This window comes from Microcaecilia unicolor, chromosome 3 (assembly GCF_901765095.1).
Source record: "Microcaecilia unicolor chromosome 3, aMicUni1.1, whole genome shotgun sequence".
Classification (NCBI taxonomy): domain Eukaryota; kingdom Metazoa; phylum Chordata; class Amphibia; order Gymnophiona; family Siphonopidae; genus Microcaecilia; species Microcaecilia unicolor.
Genome location: NC_044033.1, coordinates 173,826,303 through 173,845,535, shown reverse-complemented (window position 1 = coordinate 173,845,535; position 19,233 = coordinate 173,826,303). Strand labels below are relative to the sequence as shown.

The 19,233-nt window shown below is 48.2% G+C and overlaps 1 protein-coding gene across 2 annotated transcripts in view; it reads right to left on the bottom strand.

Annotated features, from left to right (window-relative positions):
* Window positions 1-19,233, bottom strand: part of B4GALNT1 (beta-1,4-N-acetyl-galactosaminyltransferase 1) — a 367,142-nt gene that overhangs the window by 66,576 nt on the left and 281,333 nt on the right. For both annotated transcript variants that reach the window (XM_030196595.1, XM_030196596.1), the window contains exons 7-8: window positions 18,001-18,181; window positions 8,451-8,543 (exon numbers count right to left, since the gene is read on the bottom strand). In XM_030196595.1, coding sequence (XP_030052455.1) covers window positions 8,451-8,543; window positions 18,001-18,181 — 274 coding nt within the window. The remainder of the gene's footprint in view (window positions 1-8,450; window positions 8,544-18,000; window positions 18,182-19,233) is intronic.

Below are 19,233 nucleotides of genomic sequence, written 5' to 3'. Positions count from 1 at the left end.
AACATGGAAGGACGGTCCCTGCTCGAAGAGCTTACAATCTAAAAAGACAAATGTACAGTTAATCATATAGGTCAGACAGATTGGGGCAACCTATATGTTCGAAAGGTTAGGTTCCGAATGCAGCATTGAAGAGGTGAGCTTTAAGCAAGGATTTGAAGATGGGTAGGGAGGGGGCTTGGCGTAGGGATTCAGGAAGACTGTTCCATGCATAGGGTGAAGCAAGGGAAAATGAGCGGAGCCTGGAATTGGCAATGGTGGAGAAGGGTACTGAGAGGAGGGATTTGTCATGTGAGCGGAGGTTACGGGCAGGAACGTAGGGGGAGATGAGGGTAGAGAGGTAGGGTGGAGCAGCAGAGTGAGTGCATTTGTAAGTAAGGAGGAGAAGCTTGAATTGGATGCGGTATCTGATCGGAAGCCAGTGAAGCGACTTGAGGAGAGAGGTGATATGAGTATATCGGTTCTGGCGGAATATGAGACGTGCGGCAGAGTTCTGAATGGATTGAAGGGGGGATAGATGGCTGAGTGGGAGGCCAGTGAGGAGCAAGTTGCAGTAGTCGAGACGAGAGGTAATGAGAGCGTGGATGAGAGTTCGGGTGGTGTGCTCAGAGAGGAAAGGGCGAATTTTGTTGATGTTGAAAAGGAAGAAGCGACAGGTTTTGGCAGTCTGCTGGATATGCGCAGAGAAGGAGAGGGAGGAGTCGAAGATGACCCCGAGGTTGCGGGCAGATGAGATGGGGAGGATGAGGGTGCCATCAACTGAGATAGAGAGTGGGGGAAGAGGAGAAGTGGACTTAGGTGGAAAGACGAGGAGCTTGGTCTTGGACATGTTCAGCTTCAGGTGGCGGTTTGACATCCAGGCAGCAATGTCGGATAGGCAGGCCGATACCTTGGCCTGGGTCTCTGCGGTGATGTCTGGTGTGGAGAGATAGAGCTGGGTGTCATCAGCGTAAAGATGATACTGGAAGCCATGAGATGAGATCAGTGAGCCTAAGGAAGAGGTGTAGATAGAGAAGAGAAGGGGTCCAAGAACAGATCCCTGGGGAACTCCAACAGATAGTGGGATGGGAGTGGAGGAAGATCCATGAGAGTGCACTCTGAATGTGCGGTGGGAGAGATAGGAGGAGAACCAGGAGAGCACAGAGCCCTGGAACCCAAAAGAGGCCAGTGTGGCGAGAAGTAAATCATGATTGACAGTGTCAAAAGCGGCAGAAAGATCGAGGAGGATGAGGATGGAGTAGTGGCCTCTGGATTTGGCCAGGAGTAGGTCATTGCAGACTTTAGAGAGTGCTGTTTCTGTCGAGTGGAGAGGGCGGAAACCGGATTGGAATGGGTCGAGGATGGCACAAGAGGAGAGAAAATCAAGACAGCGGCTGTGAACGGCGCGCTCAAGTATTTTGGAGAGGAAGGGTAGGAGAGAGATGGGGCGATAGTTGGAGGGGCAGTTAGGGTCGAGTGATGGTTTTTTGAGGAGAGGTGTGACTATGGCGTGCTTGAAGGTGTCAGGGACAGTTGCAGTGGAGAGAGAGAGGTTAAGGATGCGACAGATGGAGGGGTTGACAGTATGGGCGATGGTGTTAAGTAGGTTGGTGGGGATGGGATCAGAGGAACAGGTGGTGCATTTCGAGGAGGAAAGAAGGCGGAGGTTTCATCCTCGGTGATCTCAGGAAAGGAGGAGAAGGAGGCCTGGGTTGGTTGGTTGAGGGTTAATGGGTGAAGAGGGGGGGTGGGGGGTGATGGCTAGGTAGTGAATTCAAGGTTGATCTTTTGCACTTTGTCGTGGAAGTAATCAGCCAGTGATTGAGGAGAGAGTGAGGGGGGGAGTGGGAGCGGGGGGCACCTTGAGGAGAGAGTTAAGGGTGGCGAAGAGACGACGAGGGTTGGAGCTGAGAGAATTGGTCAATTGGGTGTAGTAGTCCTGTTTTGCAAGGAATAGGGAGGAGTGGAAGGAGGATAGCATGAATTTATAGTGAAGGAAGTCTGAATGAGTACGAGATTTCCTCCAGAGGCGTTCGGCAGATCGTGCGCAGGAGCGAAGGTAACGGATGCAAGGGGTCAGCCAGGGTTGGGGATTGGTACGCTTTGTGGGACGGAGATGGATGGTGCGAGGGTGTCCAGAGCAGAGGAGAGAGCGGCATTGTAAGCGGAGACCGCTTTGTCGACAGTCTCGGAGGACATGATGGATGGGAGGAGATTAGAGATACTAGCGGATAAGGTGAGGGGGTCAATGGCCTGGAGATTCCTGGAGGTGGTGGTTAAGGTTGGGCGGGGCAGAGGGGGGGTGAAGAAGTGTGAATGTGATCAGGTGGTGATCGGAGACAGGAAGAACTGAAGCTTGGAAGTTGGAGGGTGAGCCGGATGAGGAAAGGACGAGGTCAAGACAATGTCCGTCATGGTGAGTAGGGGTGGTAGAGCACAGCTGGAGGTTGAAGGAGGAAGTTAGGGTGAGGAACTTAGAAGTGTGAGGGTCGGATGGGTCATCAACATGTATATTGAAGTCTCCGAGAATGAGAGATGGAGATGAGGGTTCGAGAAAGACAGAGAGCCAGGCATCAAAGTCGGTAAGGAAGGAAGAGAAGGATTTATCAGGGGGGCGGTAGATGACTGCTACTCTGAGTGGTAGCGGGTTGAATAATCGGATGGAGTGGGCTTCAAAGGATGAGAAACAGTGAGACTGCGGTAGGAGGAGGGGTTGGAAACTACAGGAGGGCGAGAGTAGTAACCCAACGCCTCCACCACGGCCAACTGGGCGGGGAGTGTGTGAGAAGAGGTGACCACCATGGCAAAGGGCTGCGACTGAGGCAGAGTCGTCCGGGGAGATCCAGGTTTCGGTTAGGGCGAGCAGTTGAAGGGAGTGGGAGATGAAGAGATCGTGGGTGAAGGGCAGTTTGTTGCAGACTGAGTGGGCATTCCACAAGGCGCAAGAGAAGGGGAGGGAAGAAGGGGGGGAGGAGGGGAATAGAGATGAGATTGGAGACGTCCTGGTATCGTCCGCGTGGATAGGACGGGGACAGATGAGGGGGACCTGGATTAGGGTTAATGTCTCCGGCGGATAGTAGGAGGAGGAGCAAGAGAGAGCGGAGGAGGGAGGGGGGAGGATGGGCGACAAAGGCGACGAAGACGGGGTGCACTTAGGAGGAATGGGGATGGGTTAATAGCAGGAAGGAAGTGTTGAAGGTTGAGAGCTAGGATGGAGGAGGGGGATAAGAGGGATGGTGAGGTGGTGAGGGATGGGGGTGAAAGGGGTATTGTCGTGGCGGGCCAGGCGGGAGGGCAACGAGTTCCAATGGCGGACAGTGGGGGTGGGGAGGAGAAGAGATTAGGAAGGGACAGGGCAAGGAAGAGAATGTGGATAAGAACCATATGTAGTGACTGAGGTGTAGCAAGTGATTGTGTGGTGACTAAGGTGTTAAGCAGATAGATAGAATGGAGAGCTGGGTTGGAGGTTTGGAATTGATGGACTGGTAAGTTAATAGTTGACAAGCTAGCAGCAGGCAGGCAGGTAAGTCAATGGATGAGAGGCGAGCAGGCAGGCAGGCGAGCAGGTAAGTCAATGGTTGACAAGGTAGAGCAGGCAGGCAGGTAAGTCAATGGTTGACAAGGTAGCAGCAGGCAGGCAGGTAAGTCAATGGCAGAGAGGCTCGCAGCGGATCAGGCGGACTGGAGCACGCTGGAGCAGATGTACTGGAGCAGGCAGGCTGGGCAGGTGTACCGGGGCAAGTAGGCTGGAGCAGATGGACTGGAACACTGGAGCAAGCATGGGAAGCTGGATCAGTGGACTGGAACAAGCTGGGATCGGGCGGACTGGGACGAGCTTGGATCAGGCGGACTGGAACACACTAGAGGATTTGGACTGGAACAAACAGGGTGGAGCAGATGGACTGGAACAAGCAAGGGGAAGCTGGATCATGCAGACTGGAACGAGCTTGGAGGTGGAACAGGCAGATTGGAACACACTAGAGCAGTTGGACCGGAACAAGCAGGCTGGCGCAGATGGACTGGAACGAGCAAGGGGGAAGCTTGATCGGCGGACTGGAACAAGCTGGGAACAAGCTGGAACAAGCTGGGATCAGGCGGACCGGAACAAGCTGAGATCAGGCGGACTGGAACACGGTGGGATCAGGCGGACTGGAACACGCTGGGGCATCTGACTGGAACATGCTGGGATCAGGCGGACTGGAACACGCTGGGATCAGGCGGACTGGAACACGCTGGGCATCTGGACTGGAACAAGAGGACTGGAACACGCTGGGGCATCTGGACTGGAACAAGCAGGCTGGAGTAGATGAACCGGAACAAGCAGGCGGGAAGCTGGAGCCCCCGGTCTGGAGCGAGTAGGCAAGCAGGCAGAGAGAAGCTGGTTCGGGAAAGCTGGAGCAGTTGGGCTCAGCTGGGAACAAGCAGGCTGGAGCAGATGAGCCGGAACAAGCAGGGGGAGGCTGGAGGAAGCTGGAGCTGCCGGCCTGGAGTGAGCAAGTAAGCAGGCAGAGAGAAGCTGGCTCGGGAAAGCTGGAGCAGCTGGGCTGGTCTCAGAGCGACCGAGCAGGGCCGCCCCCAAAGCAGCAGAGCAACCAGGCCGCCCGGGGAAGAACCGCGTTGCTGCACCGCCACGTGGCGGGAACGGCAGCGTGGGAGTCGGGCTGCTGGGCCCGGGACCACAGGCCGCAGACGAACCCCCTCCGACTCCACCTGGGTCACCCGGAACTCTCGGCCAACACGGTCCCGGGCAATTCCTGCCGGGGAGCGCGACGGCCGAGGGCGGGCTCCCGGACAGGCGAGATCGGCTCGCGGGCCGTTGACAGCGCGAGAGACCGTCTGGCAACCTGGGACCCCCGCAAACCTGCCTCTCTCCCCCCGCTTGGCTGCAGTGATCATCACTCACCCTGGGTAGCGAATCCGTGCTGGTGCTGGCTTGTCCTCCCTTCGCCACAGGGTAATCAGTCCGTCCGTCCTCTGGCTCTCCGAGCCCCGGCCTCCCCCCGGGTCCGCACACGCCCGGACGAAGTGGACTCCGCTGCTCCCAGCCAGGCCTCGAGGGCGACACCACAGGGAAGATCCCAGTGCTGGGTGGATGGAGCGGCAAGGATGATTGCCTGAAGCCGCGCACTGTGGCCTCGACTCTCCCTCGCCGCCCGCCGCAGTCAGCGCCACGGATCCTCTCCTCGCCCGGTGGACCTCGGCCGTATCACACCCGCGTGGCCACGGGCCGAACTCGCCGCTGCCTCGCGACCCCGCCAGGCGGGTCGGTCTCCGCGGCCGGAGTGGCTGCTTGGAGCTGTGAGTTGCGACTGCAGCTCACCCCCGTTATCCTCACGACGTGGGTCGTGAGGGGAGCTCCTTGGGTCGCAGTTCGTGGAGCTAGCTGTGGCCTAGGCCTCCCTTGGCCTCTGGAGCTCCTCGCCGGGGATCCTGTCGGCCATCTTTGAGGCTCATTACCCATGTGGATACAGTGCCTAAAAGTTGGTGGCCTGTTATAAAACTGCCTAAGAATATACGAATAGCCATACTAGGTCAGAATAATGGCCCATCTAGCCCAGTATTCTGCTTCCAACAGTGGCCAATCCAGGTCACAAGTACCAGACAGAAACCCAATTAGTAGCAACATTCCATGCTACCAATCCCAGGGCAAGGAGAGGCTTCCCTCATGTCCATCTCAATAACAGACTATGGACTTTTCCTCCAGGAACTTGTCCAACCCTTTTTTAATTTCCAACAATTCCACCAGCTTAAATGACATATAACTCAGCTACAAAACTTTTTTTATATTTTTAATTTGCAGTGCTCAGTAGTGCTGTAGTGTCCTTTAAACCAACTGTCTCTGGTTCAGAACTGCAGCCGTCTCACATCATAGCACAAGCCCTCCCTACCTTCCAGTTCTCACAGGCAGTGCGTAGGAAGGGGGGGGGGGGGCGGTGGGGGCGGTCCGCCCCGGGTGCACGCCGCTGGGGATGTCGGCACCATCGCTGGTTCCTTGCTCTCTCTGCCCCGGAACAGGTTACTTCCTGTTCCGGGGCAGAGAGAGAGCAAGGAACCAGCGAGGCGCCGACACCCCCCAGCGGCGTGCACTCGGCGGATTGGCCCTCCCGCCCGCCCCTCACCGCATTCCAGGTATGTTCTCGCGGGTGGGGGGGGGGTTGCGCTATGGAGGGGGGAGGGTGCGTCACGCTGCACCCGGGGGGGGGGGGGGGGGGGTGCGCAGCGGCGACCCGCCCCGGGTGTCAGCTGCCCTCACGACTCCACTGCTCACAGAGTTAAACAATAAACACTCCCTGCCAAGAGAACAAAACATGTAATACTATAAACACTTATCTTAGCTGTTTGTGGGCCAGTGCTCGGTCTGCAGTGCCTCCAGAGCACCCGTGACTGGTGTTTGATGTGATTAAAACAACCGGCTCTCTGTCTCTAACCCTTTTTTAAAACCTAGATATGCTAACTGTTATTACCACATCCTCCAGCAATGAGTTCCAGATCTTAACTATTCATTGAGTAAAAAAATATTTCCTCCTATTTGTTCTAAAAGTATTTCCATGTAACTTCATTGAGCGTCCCCTAGTCTGTGTACTTTTTGAAAGAGTAAAATTTGATACATTTCTACTCATTCTACACCACTCAATATGTGTCACCCCTCAGTAGTGATCATGATTCCCCTCCCTCTTCTAGGATACTGTGAATACTGCCTCCACAGATCCTGGCCTCAGCTGACCCAAGGTAGAGTAAAAAACCTGACACAGAGTTTGAACCAGGGACATCCTACTTGGCACTGCACAGCACCTGACAAAGCAGCATACCTGGATCTGAGCCACAGCTGGGCCACATGGTATTGACTTAGCCAGAGGCCCCAACCCTACGTCCTGAGTACTTTTTCACACAACATCCTCTCGTGGGGACAGACCATCTTGTAAAGCAACCAATGACTACATATGAGCACAGCATCCAACATCCAGCAAGCAAGAAATTAGCATTGGCTTTAAGCCCATGAACTCATCAAGACTGCAAGCCTTCACTGAGTTCTCCATGGCACTTCTAATATTTATAATTACAGTCCATTGTTCTAGAGCTCATTGCAAACTCTGGACTCTGCTTTGAAAGATGATAAAATGTTCTTTGTAATGCCCCACAGGCTATGGCCTCGGCCCAGCTCCTGCTGTGTCATACACATTATTCTAGCCATAATATCACCCCTCCCTCTGCCTTGCTCCTGACAGGCAGCAAAGGAAAAGAGTCAAATCACTTGCTTTTATGACCAAAATGAAGCTAAATCTGGAACGCATTGCTGAATGAGCCTCTTCAAGCTGGAAAATTATCTCTCATATGCAGAGATACCCAGTGGCAGTTAAAATTTAGACCAGGCCTAGCAATTTTAGTTTAACATCCTCTCCCTACCCACAAATAAATGTGGCACGGCTTCTGTTGTGGTCATTTATTTCTGAAACTGACTCCACAACTTCAGTCACAAACCTTTCATCAAATATTAGTGGAGGAGTACAAGGCCGCCGAGAGACTGGGCCAGGCCTGGGGCAAGGCCACCCCCGGGGCCCCACCCCGGTCGCCCCCACCCCCCCTGAGGTTGCCGCCATCGCCGCACCCCCCCCCCCCCCCGAGGCTGCTGCCGCGCCGCCACCCCCTCCATCCGCCACCGGGCCGGGACCCTGCATTGAAATCACAGCGCCTCACCTCCATGTGAAAGCACAGCAGGCAGCGGCAGATCACCTCCCTTCGGGCCTTCCCTCCCTGTGTCCCGCCCTTGTGGAAGTTATGTCAGGACGAGGGCGGGACAGAGGGCGGGAAGGAGGGCCCGAAGGGAGGCGATCTGCTGCTGCCTGCTGCGCTTTCACTCGGCGGTTGAGGCACTGTGATTTCAATGCAGGGGGCCCAGCCCGGTGGCAGACAGTCGACGACGGAGCCGAGGGCGGGCGGGTGGGTGGACTGTGGCGCCGGGCCCCCTTTGGAGGCCCAGGGAAATTTGTCCCCCCTGCCCCACCCCCCTCGCGCGGCCCTAGAAGAGTAGCCTAATGGTTCAAACAGCAGGTTGAAAACACAAGAAGCCATAGTTCAAATCCCACTACTGCTGCTTGTGATCTTGAGTAAGTCACTTCTCCCTCCATTGTCTCAGGTGCAACAGACTGTAAGCCCCCCAAGGTTAGGGAAATACCTAGTATATCTGACTGTAACTCACCTGATAAAGGTGTGAGTAATCCAAAATCCCTTCCTTACCCTTGTAGTAACCAGTCCAGGAAAAAAAACCATCTCACTGGCTGGTATTAATTATGTCATGATTAATGCATATTCATTCTGTTTTCCTTCTAATATTGATACAAGTGGCAGCAAGACCACAATACATGCATATTCACAGCTGGATTATAAGGGTTTGAAACCCCTGTGCAAAAGCAAGTAGCAGCAGACTGGGCTCAGCCTGACCATTGTTTGGCTTTACTTCTGATTGGTGTACTTACAGCTGGAAGATCCAGGTTCAAACAGCTTTGGGGTAGGAGCATGGCGGATTTTGATGGTGAAAGAGGCCTCGTGACCATCAGACTTAAGCTGCACTGGAAAAGAAAAAGAGCAAGCCAGAGAGACTTGGGTAACCAACACAGACAGAGAACAATGGAGGGTGGGGGGGAATGTAATCAACATTCACTCCCTGGAACATGACAAAGGATATGAATCTTGGGATAAATACAGAGGCTTCACCTAGTACCAAATACAGGAAAGACTGGTATTGTACAAGAAGTAGGGAGAGGGCCCAGGGTCAGGTTTATACCAACTTGTGTTCCCTTTGACCTTTGGTAGCTCAAACTTAATCCTATAAGCTCTCTGGGTCATGGACCTACTAACTATACCTGAATTTGTAATTCACACTGAGCTCAGATCTGAAAAGGCAAGTAATTAAATCCAAATCATCATAGGCCCTGCCTCCTGCAGAGGGCCACTCTCCTGCCTGTTGGGACAGGCTGATTCTTTCTTCCACTCCCTCACTATCTGCTGCCATACTTGGAACCAGTCCCTGTAGCTTCCTTGGACTGTGCTAGAGAGATGAGGTGGGGTGGGATATGGGCTGAGAAGTATGTAGTGTGCAAATGGAGGAACAGAGAAGAAAGAGAGGTAGGCAGGAAGTCAGTGAAAGAAAATATGGATTCAGGGAGCCTCATAAAAAGGGGAAGAATGGAACAGAACAAATCTATTGGAGATACAGTCAAACACACTATTAGGCAAATATTATTATTATTATTATTAATTACATTTGTACCCTGCGCTTTCCCACACATAGCAGTTCAATGCGGCTTACATAGTAAATAGAATTACAAAGTCTTGAAGGAGAATGTTACAAGTTGTAGTAAACATAGTAGTAGTGGGGTTTTGAGGATATGTAAATTTAGCATGGAGAGGTAAACAAAGACAGGATGAGCAAAAGGAGAAGAAATTGGGAGGGGTAAGGAGTAGGAAGGATGGAGAGGAAGAGATTGAGGAATGAGCATAAGGAGATTGTGAGACATGGTGAAGGTATAATAATTGTCGGGGCAGCAATCATATGGGTGGGCTTAAAAAGTTAAGTTGGGTCATTAGGGTAAGCTTTCTTGAAGAGATGGTCTTCAACATTTTCTGAACGGTAGATGGTCGTTGATTGTTCGGATGGATCTTGGCAGAACATTCCAAAGCTGGCTGCCCAAAAAAGGAGAAACTGATGCATAGGAGGTCTTGTATTTAATACCTTTGCAGTTGGAAAGGTGTAAATTGAGGTAAGTACGAGAAGACGATGATCTATTTCTGGTTGGAAGGTCGATGAGGTTTATTCATGTAGTTAGGGGGATTCTCCATATATGATCTTATGAATCAGAGTGTGGACTTTAAAATTTATTCTTTCTCTGATGGGGAGCCAATGAAGCTTCTCTCAAAGAGGTGTTGTGCTATCGAATCTTGACTTGCCAAAGATAAGTCTGGCTGCCGTGGTTTGGGTAGTCTGAAGTTTCTTCAGGATTAGGGTCTTACATCCTAAGAAAACACTGGTGCAGTAATCTGCGTGTGTGAGTACTGTGGATTGTACTAGGTTCCGAAAGATGTCCAGGGGAAGGGTACGATTTCACTCGTTTCAAAATCCACATTATATTAAACATTTTTTTTTGTGATGAATGTAGCATGGTTTTCGAATGATAAATGGTTATCAATCGTTACTACCAAGTATTTTTAGGTTGTCAGTTAACGCCTGGGGTGCTCAGAGTAGTCGGGAGAAGTGAAGAGTATTGAGATGCAAGGACTAGACACTGTGTTTTCTCTTTGTTTAATTCATCTTGAAAGCGTTAGACCAAGAGGTTAGGGTGGTCATGCCTATATTTATTTTATCGGATATTTCAGAGAGATTGGATTTAATGGGGATAAATATAGTGACGTCGTCAGCATAGATGAAGGGATTAAGGCCATGTTTGGCTAGTAACTTGGCTAGGAGAATCGTCATGAGGTTGAAGAGTATCGGGGAAAGCGGAGATCCCTGTGGTACCCCGCATTCACATGACCATGGGGAAGATATGTTTGTAATTCCTTTGACTTGGTAAGATCTTGTGGTAATAAAGCTTTTTATCCAGTTGATGATATTGCCACCAATCCCAAGTTTGTCCAGAAGTTTTAGTTAGGATAGTATGAGCAACCATGTCAAAAGCGCTAGATAAGTCAAATTGTAGGAAAAGGATACGGTTTCCAATTGCTATTTCTTGTTTGAACTTGGATATTAAGGTAAGAAGAACTGTTTCAGTGCTATGGGCCGAACGAAAGCCCGACTGCGATTCGTGCAGGATGGAGAATTTCTGAATAAATTTGTTGAGTTGCGAGGTCACTCTGTTTTCCATCAGTTTTGTGATTAGAGGGATGGCGGCAATTGGACAGTAGTTGGTAATATCATTTGCAGGGTTTTTTTTTGGTATAGGTGTTAGTAATATATTGCCATGTCTGGTGGGGAAGGAGCCTCGCTGAAGTAGGAAGTTTAAGTGGGTAGTGAGATCTGAAATAAAACATGTTGGGGCGCCTTTCAAAAGATAGTTGGGACAAGGGTCAAGTGGCAATAAGACCTGGAGAGTTTAGAGATGGTTTTAGTGACTTCTTCAGTGGTAAGGAGGGTAAAATTGGTCCAATATCGGTCTGCCGGTACTTCATAAATCCAGGGTCCAGTTCGTCAAGAAAGGTGTCTGCAGTAGAATTGTCTTGAGAAATCGATTTGCGAAGATTGGTGATTTTGTCGTTGAAGTATTTAGCTAATTGGTCAGCAGAAGGACAGTTTGAAGGTGAAGTTGTTACTGGATCTGTGTTTAGGAGAGATTTTATAATTTGAAATTGTTTTTTATATATCTGCACTAGTCATGGTAATTTTTTGTGTATAATAGTCTCTTTTGGCACGTTTAATGGCATATTTGTAGTTTCCTTTGTGATTGTTTCCATGCATTAAAGTTAAGGCTATCCTTTGATTTGCTCCATGCTTTTTCAAGTTTTCTGGTTTGTGACTTCAGGTTTTTCAGTAAATCGTTGAACTACGGTGAGGGGGTTGCGTTTTACGTAAAGTCTTGGAGTGTAGTGGTGCAATTTCATCCAAATCATTTTGCATCTATTATCCCATATAGTAAGGAAGAGGTCTGAGTTAGGTTGTGTTGACCAGTTATTGGCGTAGATATGTAGCCAGAAATTATCATTATCAATCTGTCCTCTGGTTAAGATCGTTATAGGGTTATGTGATTTGGACTGGCCCTTTTTACGCCATTGTAAGGTTAGGAAAGCTTTGTAATGCTTGGAATGCCCTCCTGCGGGAGGTGGTGGAGATGAAAACGGTAACGGAATTCAAACATGCGTGGGATATGCATAAAGGAATCCTGTGCAGAAGGAATGGATCCTCAGAAGCTAGCCAAAATTGGGTGGCGGAGCAGGAGGGTGAAAGAGGGGTTGGTGGTTGGGAGGCGAGGATAGCGGAGGGCAGACTTATATGGTCTGTCCAGAGCCAGTGATGGGAGGCGGGACTGGTGGTTGGGAGGCGGGAAGTACTGCTGGGCAGACTTGTACGGTCTGTGCCCTGAATAAGGCAGGTACAAATCAAGGTAAGGTATACACATATGAGTTTGTCTTGTTGGGCAGACTGGATGGACCGTGCAGATCTTTTTCTGCCGTCATCTACTATGTTACTATGTAATGGTCGGACCAAGGTGTTAGGAGACCAATTAATATTGGATATAATGAAGTTATGGTCAGTGGAGAATTTATAAGAGATAACATCTAGGCGAGTGACCCTTGATGTGAGTGGGTTGTGATGGAGGTAAGATAAGGTCACATAGGTCAAGAAGATCCATACATTCTCAGGTGTTGACAGACTTGGAGTCCTCTAGATGTAGGTTTAGGTCACCTATTAAGATTACATTAGGGTTGTTGTGTTATGATTGGGGTCAGAACCCCTCTCAAACTTACCTCTTTCCTGGGGGTCAGCTTCTTAGCTGGCTTCTGTTTCTTTTGTCTGTCCTTTCTGAGCTGGCTCTGTCTCTCTGTGCTGGCAGCTTCCAGCAGCATGGGGTTAATTGTTTCACTTTACTACAGCTGTGTGGGTGGACTGAGTTAGCTCTACCTCTCTTTGGGTGTACTGGCTTCAAGTGCTTCACGGTGTTGCATTGGTGTGGGTTGGGCCTCTCTGGGTCAGTGTGCTTTTGCCTAGGTCTAGGGAGTGTGACATCATCAGGGAGGGCTCTTGATAAGGAAGTGGTGTTGTTTCCTTCAGAGCCTTTGCAACGGTGGTGTTTGCTTTAGGTAGGGTGGTGCAGTGTGCACTTCTGACTTTGTGTCTAGTTTCCCTGCTTGCTTTTGCTAAAGGTCCAGGTTAGTGTTAGTGCAGTGTGCACTGGTGTCTGTGTGTTTAGCTTTCCTGCTTTTTCCCTTGTGGTTCCCCTGCTTTTCCCTCTTGGTTTTGGAAGCATTGCTTGTGTAGGGCTTTGGAAGCTCTGTTACTGTTAGAAGTACTTCAGGGTTTGGTGTTGTAGGAACACTACAGATTTGTGCTGTTAGAAGTACTTCTGGTGTTTGTGCTATTGGGAGCATTGCAGTCTTTGCTGTTTGGGTTTTGGTGCTGTAGGAAGCACCTTGTTAGTTTTGTGTCTAGCTTGCTAGGGTAGTGCTTAGGAAGCACCTTGTTAGTTTTGTATCTAGCTTGCTAGAGTAATGCTTAGGAAGCTCCTTGTTAGTTTTGTATCTAGCTTGCTAGAGTAGTGCTTAGGTAGCTTGTTAGTTTTGTGTTTTGCTTGCTAGTATAGGGCTTAGGAAGTCCTTTTGTTAGTGTAGGCCTAGGAGTGCCCTGGTTAGTCCAGTTTCTTGGAGCACTGCTGTCTCTTCTGTTTCCAGTCCTGGTCCTTGTGTCATCCGGTATCCGGTAAGTCCTGCCGGCCACTCAAACCCAAGGGCTCAACCCTTGGGGGGGGTAGTGGCCAAGCGCAGGTGAAGCTGTACGGACCAGTCCAGTGTGCTCCAGTCCAGTGTGTTCCGGTCTGGTGTGTGTTCCAGTCTGGTGCGCCGGTCCGGTGGGTGTTCCAGTCCTGTGTCCTCCAGTCCAGGGGATTGCAGTCCAGTGTTCCAGTCCTGTGTCCTCCAGTCCGGGGAATTCCAGTCCATGTGTTCCGGCTCGCTGGGTAGTGCCTGCAGTCCCTGCCAGTGCCGGTGTGTTTGCCCAGCGTTGGTTGGTGGGTTTTGCCTGCTGCTGTCGCTCCACGTCAGCAGCCCAAGGGCTCACGTTTGCTCCAGAGCCCGGCCCCGCGGGCTCTGAACCTGAGAACATGACATGTTGATGCACGAGTTAGATATAAAGTCCATGAAGGTAGAGTTGTTGTGGATCCAGTTACAAGGGGGTCTGTAAAATAAAATACAAGTTAGGTGATCGCATAGTGTGGGGCTGTGGAGTTTTATTGAGGCAATTTCAAGTTGCAAGGTAAAACTTTCTGAGATGGGTTCAGAGGAGAAGTTGGATCTAAGGATTAATGCTATACATCCTCCAATTTTCTCTTTTCTAGGCCAATGTAAGATTTTGTAGCCAGGAGGGCAGAGGTCAAGTATGATGGGATCTTTGGAGTCACAGATCCTGGTTTCTGTGATAAAGAGAAGGTCTAGATTGTCAGACATAATCCAGTCAGTGATAATTTCAGCTTTATTGACTGCGATCTGGCATTGATATATCCTCCACGGACGGGTAAGTAAGGTTCTGTTGCACGAGATGACGGGCGAATATTTATAATTTGTCTTGTTTTTTGTATATTAGTTTTAGTTGTTTTAAGCGTTTTTGATGTTATAATATTTGTTATCTTCAGCTTTTGTTGAGACTGCTACTGTTTTTTAGTGATGATGGTTGAGTGTTGAAGGGTTTTATGGTTGTGGGCAGTTCGTGAAGAAGTGATTAACTTAGTTGTTCTTTTGTGGTAATGAAGAACTGGTATGATGTTGATTCTGAAGGTAGGGCTTTGGAGGTTGCATGGATAAGAGCAAGTGAATGAATGACAAGTATTTTTAAGAAAATCATTTAAAGAAATCATAGATAAGGTAGGGGTAGATAATTTGTTAATTAGGTGGGGGTGTGGCACAGGAGAGTAGAATTACAGGGATGGATGGACAAGTGTCACTTCGAGTGAGATGAGGGTGTGATTGTCTTGATAGTCTGGATGAGGTGGATGTGAAGGATGTGGAGGAATAAAAAGGCCAAAGGATTGGGAAAATGGAACAATGAGAAGACAAAGTGAGTATAAAATTATATACTGTGTATACAGATCAAAACAGACAGTATTAGTATACAGTTATATACTATCTATACGAATCAGTATCTATTAAATATAAAGCATATATGAACTTACATACACAGTAATATATAACAGTATGGTTAATATTGGTTGGCTTCCCATATTTAAAACCACTGGGTGGTAAAGTGGAATGCTTTGGCCCCAAGTTCCCCACATGAGTCAGGAGTTTATGTTCTGCCCTCGGCAGCCTTATATTAGCTTTATAGTGTAGTCCTAAAATGTGCTTAATGCTTTACTGTTATTCTCACTTCTAAGAATTTTCATTGTTGCAGTCCTCACTGCAAAGATATATGAGAAATGAATTGTGTGAATGTAGTCTTACATGCAATCCAGTCACTCCTGCTTGTTTGTATAAAGCATGTTACTAGTGGTCTGTTCTCCTACAAAGACCTCCTCTCCTTCTCAGCCAAGCTTGGCTCCTTTGTTTACTTACTGTTATTTCCTGATCATTCCTACTATCTCTGTCCTGATGGGTCAGCTAGGGTATGACCTTTCTCTCCAATCGAGGCCTGTCCTCTGATGGGTCAGTTAGGGTATGATCTTTCTCTCCAATCGAGGACTGCCCTCTGGGGCCACCTCTGTTACCTGAGGACAGGGTCTGTCCCTACTGATCCCTTTATCTCCCCCTCCCAGGGCTTGTGTGGGCCCTTTCTTGACCTCCCTTTCTCAGACATTCCCCATCTTGCTTCAGACAGCACATGTCCTGCTACCCCCCACCTGCAGCAAACTCATTTTTGTACCTCATTCATTCTTTCTCTCAAGATATTACACAAACCCAGCAACCCACCTCTGAACTGTTTTCATCTACCTGACCACTATCCCACCTCTGCAATAAGCTTCTTTTCTTCAGATTTCTATCTCCAACCACTAATACAGCTCTCAGAATTACGAAGTCTCATCTCTTGCCTCAGGGCAATATTTCTGAAGATCTGCTAACTGTGAGTAAATTGGCTTCAGGGTGTGCTCATGTGCCGAGATTATACTTCTTGGATATTAAAGTTTTAAAGATATTATGCTTTAAGAGGCCTTGACAGTTTACTACTGTTCTTATGCTTCAAAAATGGCAAATCTGCAGTCCCTTCTCGACTTTGGACCCTAGACGTGTGCCTAATATTTATTAATTACTTGATATACACCTTTACATAAGCAAGGTCAAAGCAGTTAACAAAACAAACCATAGTAAAGCGAGAAAAGAACTCCATTTGTACGCAGAGGGCAGCCATCCAGACACACACACATTTACAGTCCATTATGACTGTAAAACGACTAAGTGCACGTCCTAATCTCACCTTCAAAACGCCCCAACATGCCCTCTTGTTTTTTGGTTGCACTGCAGACAAAATGCATAGATAGACATCTGCAAAACAGGTTTAGAAAATACCGATTTGGACGTTTTGAGAAGAAATCCGTCCAAGTGGTGTTTTATGACACTTTTTAGATGTTTTTCTCTTTCAAAAATGAGCCCCTTAATGTCCTAACTTTTGCAGCCGATCCTTTTAGCTTCTTTTAAACCATTTTTCTCACTTTATCATAGTTGCTCTTTCGAATATTAAATGCTGCTACAGTAGATTTACTTTGTGGCTTCATTCCAGAGAGTAGCTCAAACTTGATCATGTTACGATCACTATTTTCCAGTGGACCCACTACTGTTACCTCTCGTAATATGCCCTGCACTCCACCAAGGACTAGATCTAAAATGGCTCTCCTTCTTGTCGGTTTCTTGACCAGTTGCTCCAAGAAGCAATCATTTATTACATCTTGGAATTTTATCTCCCTGGCGCTCCCTGATGTAACATTTATCCAGTCAATACTGGAATAATTGAAATCACCCATTATTATACTGTTGCCCAATTTACCAGCTTTCCTAATTTCTGTAAACATTTCTTCATCTGTCTATTCGCTCTGTCCTGGAGGACAGTAGTACAGCCCTACAAGAATACTCCTTCCTGTCATACATGGAATTTCTATCCATAGCGATTCCACGCTGCTCTTTGTTACATGTAGAATGTTTATTTTGTTTGACTCAATTCCCTCTTTAACATATAGCGCAACCCCTCCTCCAATTTCATCCACTCTATCGTTGCAATATAATTTGTGCCCTGTTAACACAGTGTCCCATTGATTGTCCTCCTTCCACCAAGTCTCTGAGATGCCTATTATACCTACCTCATCATTTAGTGCTATATACTCTAACTCTCCCATCTTATTTTTTAGGCTTCTAGCATTTCTATACAGGCACTTCAAATAGTGTCTTTTCCTTGCATCTACAACCTGCTTAGAGATTGATGGGGATAATGTGTATCCTTTACCTGCTCTCTCCTTAAACACACCTGGCTTTCTTTCACTATTGTTGAAATCTCTCTACTGGGATTCCCTAAATGTCTTGTTTCAATAGTATCCTTCAAGGATACTCCACACCGAACCATGCATGGCTCCTGGGCATGCTTCCTCCCCCCCACCCCCAACCCACAATTTAGTTTAAAAGCTGCTCTGTCTCCTTTTTAAATGCAGATGCCAGCAGCCTGGTTCCATCCCGGTTGTGGTGGAGCACATCCTTTCAGAACAGGCTCTCCCTTTCCCAGAATGTTGCTCAGTTCCTAACAAGTCTAAATCCCTCATCCCTGCACTATCGTCTTAACCGTGCATTGAGACTTTGGAGCTCTGCCTGTCTATTAGGTCCCGCTCATGGAACAGGGAGCATTTCTGAAAATGCTACCCTGGAGGATCTGGACTTCAGCTTTCTACCTAAGAGCCTAAATTTGACTTCCAGAATCTCCCTCCCACATTTTCCTATGTCATTGGTACCCAAATGAAATAAGACAGCTGGCACCTCCCCAGCTCTATCTAAAATTCTATCTAGGTGACACATGAGGTCCACCACCTTTGCACCAGGCAGGAAAGTGACCAGGCAATCCTCACACCCACCAACCACCCAGCTATCTACATGCCTAATGATCAAATCGCCAACTACAACAGCTGTCCTAATCCTTCCCATCTGGGCAGAAGTTTTTGGAGACATATACTTGGTGCAAGAAGATAGTGCATCCCTAAGTGGGGATGCCTCTTTCAAACACTTCAATTTTAAGAAATTACTGTTGAGAAGCTATACGACAGGTTCTAAAATTCCCTGAAACTTGATAATTAGGATGAATGGAAGACTTAATAGAGACAAGCATGGCTCACTGCCTACCAATGCCATATGACCCACCTATATCAGCAGTGTTGGGGTGAAAAACCATGTTGGTGTAGGTGACAAACTCCAGCTGCTGATTCAGGTTGTCTAGGTGGGCACTGGACAGGGCAAGGTTCATCTCTGCTGCACCCGTCACCTTAACGTCTTCAACCACAGCTGCTATGTTAAATGTCCCCAAGGTGGCTGACAAGGTAACCTGAGTCAAGCGTGAAGGAAGAGACTATGGCATTAGCTGCCCATGCAATAATTAAAATAGTTCACCTTAATCCTTCAATACCGTAAGTCTTCAATCATTTACATAGTGAAAGAATGCATCACATCATGTTCTCATAATGGAAAAATATGTAGGAAAAGAATATCCTTCAAACAGAAGGTGGCCTTTCTAGTGACCTAGGATAGTTATTTGCAATTTCTCCTCCATAAAGCAAGAAACATGATTCTCAACAATTAATGCAGAACATCAAATATTATACAGGAGACTGTCTAGAACAGTGCTTCTCAATTCTCTCCTGCAGGCACACCTAGCCAGTCAGGCTTTCGGGATTTTAGATTTGTATAGTGAGTCTCACCTATATTCATGCACATTCATTGTGGTAACCCTGAAAACCAGCTAACTAGGTGTGCCTCCAGGAGAGGGTTGAGAAGCGCTGGTCTAAGCACACATACAGATAACAAAATACTGCCACCAGGGTGGGTTGGGAAACCAAAGAAGAGGTAGGGATGGGATACAGGAAAGAAAGGAAGAGTAGAAATTATTTATTACCCATATGAGGTAATTTTAGAAGAGCTAACCTGCAGTTCACATGTGTACATCAGCATGTACACGTAAGTAGTGTCTTTAGAAAAAGGTACATATATGCTATGACAGGCAGAAATACCTAGGAGGTGTGTAGGGGGCATGTTTGGGTCCTTCAAAAGTATACATGCATTCTGTATTTTGCAAATGGCAATACATGTCAATCCAGTTAAAGGTCCCCATTGATATTTACATCTTCAAGTCAGAACCCCACAAAGCATGTCAGATTTTCAGAATACCCTAAAGAATGTACAAGAGAGAGATTTTAATACAATGAGACTAATAAGCATGCAACTCTCATATGCATATTCATTAGGAATATCCTGAAAATGTGACCCACTGGCGGCCTTTGACGAGTGGAAGACCAAGGATCTAGTCCATCCCCAGCCCCTGTTCAGGGACTCCTGTACATGAATATCCCCGAGAGATGTACATCTGACCTGCTCTCCGAA